The sequence below is a fragment of the Rattus rattus genome, chromosome 4 (assembly GCF_011064425.1).
Source record: "Rattus rattus isolate New Zealand chromosome 4, Rrattus_CSIRO_v1, whole genome shotgun sequence".
NCBI classification, from domain to species: domain Eukaryota; kingdom Metazoa; phylum Chordata; class Mammalia; order Rodentia; family Muridae; genus Rattus; species Rattus rattus.
In genome coordinates, this window is record NC_046157.1 from 101878822 (window position 1) to 101892642 (window position 13821).

Genomic DNA, 13821 nt, shown 5'->3' on the forward strand with positions numbered 1-13821 from the left:
GGGGCTGTGATCAGGATGTAAAGTGAATGAATGACTAAATAAATAAATAAATAAATAGATGGGGATAAAAGAAACACCGGTCTCAAAGTCTGCAAGTAGAATTCAGTGGTCAAACATTGTTGAGAATGCACAAGTCCTTAGGTTTGACAGCCAGTGTCACCAAAAAACCAAACAGCCATCACACGGACAAAACACATTAACAAAAAATGCTGTCTGGCTCCTGATATACCAATGCAGCCTCAGTTAATCCTGTGGCCGCATCATATAAGTAATACCACAGGATCATAGCCTTCAAGATAGCAAGGTGGGATGGACTCGACTGCTCGCCAAAAGCTTACTTTCCTAAAGAAAGACTTTCTTTAGCACCAACATGTGACAACTAGCTAATTTTAGTCTTACATACATAATAAAAATAAATTATTTAAGATTCAAATGTTAAATTTTATAAGGATTGCATGAAAAAATGAGCCAGTTTTTCCTAGTGTTTGGAGACGGGGTGTTGTAACATAGCCCGGGCTGGCTTAGAATTTCACCTTTCTTCTCCATCAGCCTCTTGAGGGCTGGTGTTGCTGGTGAACACCACCGTGCTAGGTCCAGGTAATACAGTGAATTTCAGAATTAACCTCCAGTGAGGGAAGTAATTGCTTATGATAGCCCTTACGGCATTAGAAGAGAAATCTGAAATAAAGTTAGCCACTTTATTATCTAGATACTAAATCGGATCGTCTTATTGATAGACCTAAATATAGTTCTTGTATCGTAAGTTGTATATCTTACACAGTGCTATAAAATGTAGTCTGAAATAGAACTATTATGATAAAGTATTTCATTTATGTAGATTTAGGTAAGTTATATATACATTTATGTAATTTTATGTAAATTATGATATTATTAAATAAAATCAAAATGTTATACTGTATGAGCCATAAAACTGATGATATAAGGGGCTCAGTTGCTAAAAAGACTATTTTTTCATGTTCCTAAGGACAACATTCTTTCCAAGGAGCCATACAGTTCATATTTGGGTCGTTACTGGCCCTATAGCCTCTACCACAGTTCCTTAGCCTGTTTGTGTAGCTCAAAGGTAGCCTTGAGCAACAAAAGAACAAGCAAGTTTGTATTTCTCTGGAAGTTCATTTACAAAACCTTACATTGGGTATCTTTGGCAGCCCTATCATTGGGCCACAGTGCACTGATCCCCAAGAAATAAAAGTTCTGCGTTTTCCCCATCCTTCCTGACTCAACTTTATATAAAACAGGCACTAAGGTTACTCAAATCGCCAGTCAGCATGTCTTTTCTCCAGGTACACCAGGGGTGCCAAATTCAACTTTACCGTCATCTATACACTAGAAGACCTTAATTATTCATTAGACATTCATAAAAGGTACATTAATTGTTAACATCAAAGAGAGAGCATTTCTCAAGTGAGTTAAGTGGGCACCAATGTTTATGCTTCGGATTTTTCTCATGCTGCCCACATTATTGAATAGATAGTCCAACAAATTTATCCTTGGAAGAGTGGAATGTAATGGTACTTTTTAAATGAGTGGTTTGATCACCAGAGCTTGGCTCTATCACTTGAGATTTTTTATTAATGTACACTACAATTTCATGCCAACATTATTTGCTAGACAATTTTTTCATGGACAGCAAATTTGGGGGAAATTAGGTGGAAATGTGGAATGATACAAAAGCAAACTGGAAAATTGATCTCCCAAATTGCTCAAATCACGTGTAGGTTCAAGAACATTAACGTTTAGGAGTTTTTTAAAGGGGGTTCTTTGGGAAAGGAGAGAAGCAGTGTGGGGGGGTGGGCCATGAGGGGCCAAAATGAGCAGTAATGAGGTACCTGAGTAAAAATGTCACAGACAACTCATTATTCTGAATACTTAATAAGAAAGCCATCAAGGTTTTAGCTGCAATCGTACAAAGCTATGTGATGCCTCGTCATATATGTGAGAGGGTAGGAGATGTCTTCAGGGAGACACGGAGTCATTAGAAGACCTTGGGCCAGGTGAGACCAGATTTGCATACATTGTTATTCAGATTTGTTATTTCACTACTAATAGCTTTCCATAAATAAGAATGAGAATCTGCCTTTATTAGGTTGTGACATTACAGTAAGGTCCCTTCAAATCACACCCATAGGAACATTGCCCTGCCAAGTAATAGGAAAGGGGGTTCTGAAGTCATTTTCTCAAATTTGTTCTCATTGTTTCAAAACCTCAAATTTACCAAAGACTACTAAACAATATCTAATAGTTTATAAGAAAATGTAAATTGTAAGAATGTCCAGATGGTTTCTGATCTCCTTGTCTAATGTTCACAAATTCAAATCCATTATGGTCTAATTAAAATGCAAAGGAGCACTCATAAACTAGTAACCACTATTGAGAAGATACCAGATAATCTTGGAAATAAAACACAGAATTCAATATTATATATTTGAAGATTGAAACTTAATGCAACTATTGTGATTTATCAAAGGATATACATTAACTCCAAACTTTTATGTACTGAACCTCTTAATCAATTGAAAATTGTTAGACATTGCCTCATAACTGAAGATTTGTGTCTAATCAAGTCATGTAAGTAAGAACATAAAACCCTGAAAGGGCTGGGTTCCACCTCTTCTTCAACCCCAATGAATAGAAAGAAGAGGAAAACATACATCCATTGAATGTCTATAATGTAAGTGATTTGTAATTGTTACAATGTTGTCTTTCTTCATGGTCAACCAATGATTGGACATTATCGAGGAATCAAAGCCACTAAGAGATATTCTCTCCTAAGATTTCTGACACCAAGGTGGTACTCATTCCAACACTCTATGCTAATTCCATGAATGTTCTTTCTTGGATTTAAAGATCAAAAAGCAAACCTCTAGGAGAGCAGAGTCCCTGGGTGACTCTGCAACACTGGTCAGTTCACAATAGTAGTAGTATTTAATCTGCCCAATCTTATAGTATTATTTGATGATTCCAAAATGCAGTTAGTCTGGGCACCTGTTAGAACTATAAAATTTTTATACCAGAATCAAACACCAAAAGAAGCCTACATTTTTGCATATTAAAATGTCACCACTACTTAAAATGAAACCACATGTTCATGTTGATTACAAGTTTCTGAAAAGTTGACTGTGTTCATGGTCATGGTCACCTGAAGCCATTTTTACACAGCAGTAGCTGTCCTGGCTTAATCAAATTCACAGATTTTGAGTCTATACATAGACAAACTCTTCTGAAGGAAGAGTACTGATTTATTTTGTGTGGTAGATTACTAATGAATTATACACTGATTGCTTTGACATGACACTAAAATCTCTTGTCACTATGAATTTTGTATATGGTAATTCCTAACAAAACTAAATGGTTTAAAGCAACATATTGATGGGAATCTTATAACACATTGCAACTCTAAGATATGTCTTTGTGTAAAATATTTTATGGACCTTACATTTTATTAATTTTCTAACATTTGTCCTCTTTACTGATTTCTCTTAGTCCCTTTCTACTGTGGTCATTTCTGTGGTAACTTACATCATCACAAGATTATACACACAATGAGGACAGGCCTTGTGCTTTGTTCTAATTATTGTGGCTCCAGCAACTGGTGCGGCTTTCATTAATTTGATTTGGTAAAAGACACATTCAAAAGACTAGAAAATATTACAGCCAAGTTAGGACTTGGTCAAAAGGGAAGCCAAATCTTGATGCATGGGTTATGGCCTGAGTCCCACACTTAGCGTTAAGAGCACACATCTTCACAGTTAGTTCTTCTTGGTCTGCCCGGATTGTTTTCTCAGGACCCTTGCAGATCTAACAGCTTCTCTCTCTCACACTCTCTCTCTCTCTCTCTCTCTCTCTCTCTCTCTCTCTCTCTCTCTCTCTCTCTCTCTCTCTCTCAGAGTGATATCTCAGGAAACGAACAATTTATCCTATTCTTTATTCCTTCTCAAACACGCAGCAATATGCCTCTGACAGAGCAAAGTTTGGTCACTAAAATCGTGCTCAGTGAGACTTGTCAGCAGATAAGGGAAATAAGTGTCTTAGGTATCTGGAGAAGTGGGTGATGAAGAAAGCCAGGAAGCCACAGGGGCATAGGCCTGCTTTATAGTGTTGTTTGGAACTTACAGGTACAAAGACTGGCTCTTCTAGATTCCTCAGAATTTCCTAACACCATGGCCTCAGTCAGACGGCTGGTGTGACACCAGTTTACAGTGCTCTTCATCGCAACCATTTTTGAGAGCCATTTTAAAATGCATTTATCATAAACAGGAAGTGGACAAATCTTTTAAAGTCACTTTTGAGCAAACCTCTTCATCCCAACAGTACAAATTATGTGCACATTACCGGCTCGCCTTTGTCGCCTTTATGTCCAAAAGATCCCAGAGTTCCTGCTTCCTCCTGAGGGAAAAAATGAATGCGTGTGTCAAAATCATTCTATTTCATTGCTCCAAAGCTATCCATCTATCTATCTATCTATCTATCTATCTATCTATCTACTATCTATCTATCTCATCTATCTATCATCTATTTATTTATCATCTATGCATGTATCATCTATCTATAATCTATCTATTGTCTATTTGTTTCTATGTCTATCATCTATTTCCATCATCTATGCATATATCATCTATTATCTATTGTCTATTATCTTCTATCATCTATCAATTTATTTAACACAACATGTATCTATCATCTATCCTCTCTCTGTCATCTATTATCTATCTATCTATCTATCTATCTATCTATCTATCGTCTATCATCTATGTATCCTATCTATCTATTATGTCTGTTTCTGTCATCTATCTATCTATCTATCTCTTTATCAATTTATTGTCTCTTCTATCATCTATCAATTTATTTACCATGTATATATCATTTATCCTTTCTCTGTTATCATCTATCCTCTATCTATCTATCTATCTATCTATCATCTATCTATCATCCATCATCCATCTATCATCCATCATCCATCTATCTATCATCTATCTGCATACCTACCTGCTGCCTATCCTATTTGCCTCTCAAATTTTATCTACCTAACTGCCTGTTTTTAGAATAGACTTCATGACTGCTATGAACATAAAAAAATATATTCCTAGAGGTCCATGGGCACAGCATCACTGATCAAGGAACCACATAGTTTCAGATGAATCTCATTAATTGGACACACCACACAGAGACAATCAATAGGAAAGAGGCAGGTGATGAAAATTTGCAGACACTGTGCAAATTGAGTCATCAGACTGCAAAGGAGGAATACTTGCACTGTTTTTTGGCAGTGTCTTTGTTGAAGGCTGGGCACTTTTCATCTAGCACTGAATTTCCAAACTGCAGCCTATCCTTAGCATACACTGAGAACTCAGTTCTTCCTGAACTGCAGCCCATTCCTAACACGTTACGTATGCATCACTTCCCGGTCATACATTAGTTCTTCTCTTCACCTTTCTATTAATTACTTTAATGCATTGAAAGAAAAATAAAAATCCAAAACTGCAATCTTTTATTTCCTTCCTCTGGCTTTTGTCTGTGACTGTATTGTATTTGACATTTGATTGGGCACAAGGCACCTTCTGTGTACCACAGGCTACAGCCAAGGAACCCAGTCCACTTCGCGGAGTGACCTTTCAGAGGGCACATAGGAAAGCTAACATACCTTGTTTGGAATGCACTGGCATGCATCTTTAATTTCCTGCTTTCCTGGCAGATATGAAGATGTTTTACCAGTGTGAGAGGTCACCCAGGATGAAGTGGTACTTCCAAAGTCTTCTTGCTCTGGACACTAGAATCCCCAAAGAGAATTTAGAGAATGACGTCAGTTCTTGCTGTTCACTCCCATCAAGCCAGAGATGTCTGGATGCCTGCCACCCTTCCTTCTGAGAAACCATGATTGTCATCCATGTATAAAAGCTTATTACATTTTTACTCTATCACTAAGCCTCCAGTGACCACACTGACAACACACAGACAATATACGAAGACTCTTTTAGTAAGAAATGTTAAAGCCACATTAGGTGGCCTTATGATAAGTATAGTCATATTGTACATTGATAGCAGTACATTCTTGCAATAAAATACTTCACACAAGCAAAATGGGAATAGTATCTGGGAAACCAAAGTATGAAAACATATAAATTGAGTGGGTAACGTATAGGCACCACAGGAAGCTGGTTAGAACTATAAGTAAATCTGGAGATGATTTCATTTTACACACTAAGATGATTAGTTAATCACAGTATAATCACAGTATAGCCTGCTCTAGGCCAGTGTTCTTTAAAGATATAAAAGTGGACGATTCTGAATCTGGTGAGTTTAGGTCATGCTGAACATGGTTATAAAGAGGCAGAATTTTTCCTGTCTAATTTCATTCAAGAGGCTGGAGAGACAGCGGTTAAAAGCTGGGGCTGGTTCACAGGAAATCCAAGTTCAGTTCTCAGCCCCTACATCTGGACGCCTACCACAACTGTTACTCTAGCCTCGGATGGCCTCTTCTGCTCCTGCACTCACGAACACATATCAACACACACACACACACACACACACACACACACACACACACAATTAAAATAAATATTTTTTAAATATAGAGGAAGTATCACATATTGATCCTAAAGAGAATTTCAATGTATCCTCTCTATTTGACAACTCATCAACTCATATCACACTACTCCCCAGGGCTAACTCGTATTTGCAGTGTCAGCGAAAATAAGCAACAGGTGGAAAAACTTCCTGGTTGCCTTGTATACTTCAAATTATACATGAGTGGAAAACACATTCATGTTATGCAAATAAAAGAGTCAATGGCCAGCTAATGTGGTATGAGCCCAGGGTAAATTTTATTTTTGTCTTCTTATCTGATGTTTGTCCCCTTCCTTAATGTTCTAAAGTAGAATTTATAAGTGACTTTTGAATAATAGGTGTCACTCTAATACTTGTATCTAGAAAACACACAATAAACTGCGCACCCAGACACACTGTGACCAGATTCTCATATTTAGCCCTAGGGATTCCATACTTATTACCTCTAGACTTGATGATCATTGGGGATCTTAATACATTTTCAATTTAAAAGCCTAAAAATTATATTCGGATGAAACGAGATTGCTACTCAGACAATTCATTCCTCCCAGACGATTTATTATTTTCTATGTACTTTTTACTTTCATATTCAATCATGTACAATCTGATTGTTTCAGAGACTGAAAAATCTGACTTCTTAGAAATGGAGTGTGTCCATAGATAGTCTCAAATAAATTTCACCTTTGAAGTACTCAATAAAATAGCAACATAAAGATCAGTGTGGCTTGATATTAACATATAAAATTTTTAAATGTACAGATAGAATGACACTTTTCTGACTTTAGACATTTATGTGCTTATCAATACACTTACTGTGAGTGTCAACATGTGTGTGGTTTATGTGTATGTGGTGTGTACACGTGTGTGTAGGTGTGTGGACCTGTGTGCTCCCACAGAAGTCAAGGGGGCTAGCTGCCCTCCCTTATGGTGTTCTACCTTATTCTTTGAGGCAGGGTCTCTCCCTGGCACATGGAGCTTGCAGTACTGGGATAGGGTAGCAGTCAGCAAGCCTCAGTGATGCTCTGTTTGCCCACCCACTATAGTACCAGGCAAGGAAGAGCAAGATCTCAGCTTGCCATGGTTACACAGCAAGCATTCTGAACCACTGGGGCATCCCTCTATCCTTCCCTGCCCCAAGACATTTTTCGAAAACAGAAAGCAGACAGTTGGTTTCAAACATTCATCAACTGTTTTTAATGGCTTTTAGATTATCTTATTTATGTATTCCTGCTTGTAAATGTGTCAGACTTCTATTTACTTTTAATTACAGAGTGAACGGAGATGCTATCCCCACAAATGAGCATCAACATGAAAAATAGGGTGTTTGTTTATTTTTACATACTTGGAATAAAGTCCTAAGTTATTTTCAACTGTAAAACTGATTTGCAAGTAATCCTTGTAAACATCATTATTTATTTTTTTTATTAAATTTTAAGGTTAGCACTGTGAAGTAGACTGTTAATGTGTGAAGTCATGTTAGACTTAAGTGACTTCATCCAATTCTTCGTCTATTTCTATCTAACCCATTTTTCATAGAAATCTATTAACATAAGTCAATGAATAATGATGAACATAACATTTACAAATATAAAAACATCATTAAATTACTTTTAAGTGAAAGAAAATAGTTATGTTAAGAACCCCAATACAACATGATCACAATTACTTACAACAAAGTTTTAGAATAAGAAAACCTTCATGATTAAAGGTGTAGGTTCAGGAAGCCTCGGTATTTCAAGTCTGTAGACTGGCATTACAGCTATCTTTTTAGGTATTTATAGAAAGATATTTGGCAGACTTTCACTTTGCTTGGAATGAGATTCATAAATTGGGTTTGAGATATGCTTTATACAGCCAAGTTATATAAGCAAGGCATAATATTTGAAAGACTCTGAGTTATTTGGCTAGATTTCACTCTACTGCACAAACCACATGAGAGGAGTTACAAGAGTTTTTGAATTAAAAAAAATCACCAATTAAAAATTTCATATGGATTTCCTAGTAAGTGTAGAAATTTAGAGAAATTAAGATCCAAAGAAGCAAAACATTGAATATTGGACTTATGATTTTCATATGTTCTTTTGGGGAGGTTTCTTTTAAATTATTCTCTTTGGAAAGCCTTTGATTTTGTAGTTGACAAATCGAGAAATGAAACTCTCCTGCTGTGTGGTGGTTTGAAGGAGAAAAGATCCCCAGGAGCTCAGATATTTCGATACTTGGTCCCCAGTATGTGGTGCCCTTTGAGGAGGTGGTTGTGCCTTGCTGGAGGACTTATGTCACTGTGGAGGACTTTGAAGACTTCATAGCCTTGTCTACTTTCTCTTCATTCTCTCTACTCTGTGTTTGAGACAGATGTGATCTCTCAGCTTCCGGCTCCAGCTGCCTGCTGCTAGGCCTCCCCTCCCCCACTGCCATTATGGACTTCTCTTCTGGAACCATAAGCCAAAAAAATAAATAAACAAAACCAAACCACTCTTTGTCCCATAAGTTAGCTTTGGTCATGGTATTTTATCACAGTAGTAGAAAACAAAATAATTATGCATTGACAAATCGCTAGATAATAAAAGAATTTGAAAGTAAATCCTCAGTTACTGTTTTATTTATATTTTAATCAATTTAAAGAAACTATAATTATATTCATAAATTGGGAAACAGCATGAGAGACTATTAGAGTGAAACTGAGAGAACACCAGATTTTTTTTTTGGAATGAAATTCATAGATACCGTAATGATAGCTGTAGAATGAGGTCAAGAATATTTAATATGGGAGACTAATTCACTGGATTGATGTTTTATTGCCAACAAGGAATCACTTAGGACTTTAAGAAAAAGATGACCAGACTGGGACCCTGTTCATACCTGTCAGTCTTTTTCCTTAGTGCAGTGTTTACTAGAGCAATGCTCAATAAAAAAATATTTACTAGAAGACAACAAATATATATGCAATTCAGTGATTTTGAGACTCATTCTGGTGATATTATCAGGGGAAAGAATGTGTATTAGAAAGGCAGTTGACATGATGGCTAGGCATAACGTAAAAATGTACTTGGCAATGGCAGGGCGAGGACAAAGGGAATGGAAATGTGTCACAAAGCAAAACTAAACAAGGGTTGACTAATCTTAAGATGTGGGAGTCCATTAAAAGGGAAAGATCTGACAAATGTTGACAGCACCTCCCATCATCTGGGGCCTCAGCTGAGACAAGGCAACAGTACGGGGCGAGGGAAGGTGTACATTAAGGCTGCTTCTCACTAGGTTGAGGCCAATGTGAGCACAAATCACCATCAAATTTTAGTGTGCAACCCTGTGGTTGAAGTGTGAGCAGTTTCTAAGCACCATACTGAGAATAGATTACACACCCAGCTTCAACTGAGAAACTTCACGGTGCCCTATACATAGACTCTACAGATGACGAACGGTAACTAAAAGATAACAAACTTGCTTGTGCTTCACAAGGTAAGAAAATGAACCTACCTTAGTAGGCAATAGGTTGCAACACGATTCTCCAGCTAGGAAGCTTGCATTGCAGTAGATTCTGAGTTGGTGAAGCTCAATCTATTAAAAGAAAGTAGCAATGCACATCATTGGTTTTGAGAATCAAATTTAGGCATTATTAACTACAGCAATTTAACTAGAAATAAAAGGAAAGTTAACATAAATGACTGATACATATTTATAATGTTCCGTTTTAATTTAGGATTCATTGCCTTAAGGATCACTTGAGAAACAGTCAGCTACAGAGGAAGGTCATTAGATACAGGAAATGAGCGAATGAAAAACAATGGTAAAGCTTGGCTAATTGTCTCAAGCAATAAGAATGAAATATTGAATTAACAAAAAAAACCCCACAAGCATTTAATTAGAGATATACTGCTGTTCTACAATGGAATTCTCTACAAAATTACATGTAAAAGTAAAACTTTGCAGAGAGGTGGTCAAAAGTGAAGGAAAATGTTTTCTCTTTAGGACCAAGAGTCCTATTTGAGGTATGAAGTACACATGCCATTTTCAATAGAGAGAAAAGATAATTAATATTTGACTATATTTAATGAAGTCTGCAGAATGCCTATGGACTTTATATTAGTATGTTCCTGAGCAAGCTGAACCCAGTAGCACCTGCCTGCAGCCCTAGCATCGATGACTTTGGCACAAGAGAGTGCCAACTTGACTAACTTGGTTTATATGTGGTATTTCAGACCAGTCTGGATTACCCAGAGCAATCCTGTCTCAGTAGCACAAAACCCAAATGATTCACAATTTTATTGTTTTACAAAAGTCTCTTCTATTTGCAGAAAACTCTCCTTTTTGACATTTAGACAAGAGATGATTAGGCTTCATGGAAAAGCCAACCGTAACTTTAATGGAAAGATCAGGAAAATTGTCTAGGAAATCGTTAACGGTACTTATCACTGATAAAATAAATATAGATATAAGAAGTGTGTCATCTTCAACTCCTACACTAATGAAATATTGAATGATGCTGTGTAACAGCAAGCATTGCCTGGAGCCCTGAACGTAGCCTACTGTTGTGAATTCAGGGTTGTAATTAACAAAGACGTATGTATTAGACTTGGTGTAGAGCGTGAATCGGATTTACCCTCTCCCTGTTTCCTTCCCTCTTTTCTCTGACCCTTTCTCTGTGGTTCTTTATTAACAGTTTAAAAGATCTTGGTTAGGTATCACTTTGCTGTTATTAGATATGTATTTTATATAGGAAAAGCAAATTATTGTAAGGGTTCATCTGTTGTGTGAATCTCTAACTTGTCCTCCTCCTACCCACACAATGAAATCCAGGAGTTATGCCCTAATGTGTACTATACTGAGATTGACAAAATAAATTTGGCTCATAGAAAGCATCAGACATTTCAGAAAACGTATGGATTTATTAGCAGCCTCCTGTTTATGGGTAACACAAAAATGTGCAAGATTCAGTGATTGATATTTATAGGAGTTTTACAAGGTCATTGAGATGAATTTTCATTTGAGGAGTTTAAGTACAATACTTAGTCTAATAAAATATTGGAGATGGGATACAAATTATGCAATATAAAGAATGAAGATTATAATTAACTAACTTAGCTTATAACAAGTTTATTCTAATCACTGTTATCAAAATGATGGGTAAGTGAGGGTTGTGGAAATTGCTCAGCGTGGCAAGGGTGCTCGCTCTGCAATTGTCATCTTCTGAGTTTGAATTCCCAGCTCCTATGTCAACAATTTGACATGGTTGCATGTGTGTGTCTTTATATAACCCAACTGTTAGAGGTAGAGACAAGTGGTCCTGAGTGCTCACTGGTAAGCAAACCTATCTGAAAAACTGAGCTCCTGCCTCACCAAGAGATCTAGATTAAAGAGCAGGAAATGATACAGAAAGAATCCCAGACCCCAATACCCTGCTCTGGCCTCTCATGTACCTGCACATTATACCCGTCTGCACTCTCACATGTATGTAGCACGTATGAATACATGAATATGCCACACACATACATACCACACTTATGCACCAGGCATTGAAAGCCTATCATAAGTTAGCACAGCCTAGGAGTTGTTCTACTTAACTAAAGGTAGATTATCAATTTTAAAGGATTTCAATTTAATAGTAATTATTTATATTTGTATTCACGAAGAGTGCAGTTTTCAACCTTCATCAAAGAAGCTACTTTTGTGATGGAAAACAGCTCACAAGAGAATGGCAGGACAAAATATAGAAAATAAGTGCCCACGGCCTATGATTAATGATTCGTCAGTAGCAACACCCACCATTTATGGATAGATGTTAGTCCTGCTGCTGGCTTGGAGGTTTTGAAAGCCAAGAACAATACAGTTTTTGTTGTTATTGTTTTTTTGTGTTGTTTTGCCCCATGTTATAATTTATAGAAAACAGATTATGAATAAAGAACCACCAGTTCCAACCCTATATTATTGCAACAAACATCTACACCAGATCTGTTTTGTAACCGAAGATACTAACAAATTGCAAATCCAAGCGGGGGTTCTGACTCAGGCCAGCAATCTCTCCCCGTGGCCCTGATGGACTCCCTAGGATAGGCTGCTCTGCTCTGCCTATATTCCCGGCCATCCAGGACCCCAAATCCAGACAGTCTCTCTGATATGTTCATACAATGGCCCTAAGAAAAATGCTTTAAAATCCTATTTCCTTGAATATGTATCTGTATCTATACATCTTTTACTTCCAAACAATCTTTACAAAGGGCAAGCCCCTCAAAGGCATATTTGCACAACACTCTTATTTCTGAAGTGCAATTTCCCTATCAGCCCTTGATGCGTACAGCTTTGGCATTTATTTTTGGTAATGTCCACAGCAGATTTTTGGAAGCTTTCTTATCATTTAACCCATAAGAAAAACATTTTGCTATTAAATTTAGCTAGATCAAACTCTTAAAAGATTACTGCAAGGAAATCAACAGTAAAATTTATATCAGTTTAGCTTCAAAATGTAATTTTTATAGGACATTTTATCTGTAAGAGATTTTCTGGCCATGTCGCCTCATCCAAGTGACCCACTGATAGATTTAATGACTTTATTTCTGTCAAAGGAACTCTAAAAAGACACTATAAGTTGTGGGAAATGCAGTTGAATTGCTATATGGTTCTTGAATGAATTGGGTATTGTTCTTGAATGAAAACATCAGACAGTCTGGAACTATTTAAAGTTCATCTTTTCCTAATCCTTTTATTCAAAGCATAAAGGCTTGGGCAAGCTTACACTTTCTTTGTGTCGGGTTTTCAATTTTTTCACTAAAAGTTACTCTTAATAATCCTAGTTTTTAAAGGTACGATCCAGTTATTTTAAATTGGTTGACTGGAAAATGTGGGTGAAAACAGAATATAGTTACGTGTGAAGATACAGTTGAAAATAAATATTCTTCATACACGACAACATAAACATTGGTGAGAGACGGGTCTTGTATGTGTCTAATCATTAAAGGAAGAAATGACTTCCCTCTCTTTCTCTCTCTCTCTCTCTCTCTCTCTCTCTCTCTCTCTCTCTCTCTCTCTCTCTCTCTCTCTCTCTCTCTCTCTCTCTCCAGGGTCTTATGCAGCCCCCTGACCCTAAACTCACCATGTGACTGAGATTGACCCTGACCTGAACTTCTGATGCTCTTGTCTGGCTTGGAAGCACACACCACCAAGAACCACCACCATTCCTGGTTCTTGGAGATCACATCCCGTATGTCATGCAGCCTATGCAAGCATTCTACACATCGAACCACA

At 37.0% G+C, this 13821-nt stretch overlaps 1 protein-coding gene across 1 annotated transcript in view; it reads right to left on the minus strand.

Annotated features, from left to right (window-relative positions):
• LOC116898461 (collagen alpha-1(XIX) chain-like) overlaps positions 1-13821 on the minus strand; it is a 92999-nt gene that overhangs the window by 47338 nt on the left and 31840 nt on the right. Inside the window, exons 4-6 of the mRNA XM_032899718.1 lie at positions 10060-10140; positions 5663-5788; positions 4354-4407 (exon numbers count right to left, since the gene is read on the minus strand). Of these exons, the coding sequence (XP_032755609.1) occupies positions 4354-4407; positions 5663-5788; positions 10060-10140 (261 nt within the window). The remainder of the gene's footprint in view (positions 1-4353; positions 4408-5662; positions 5789-10059; positions 10141-13821) is intronic.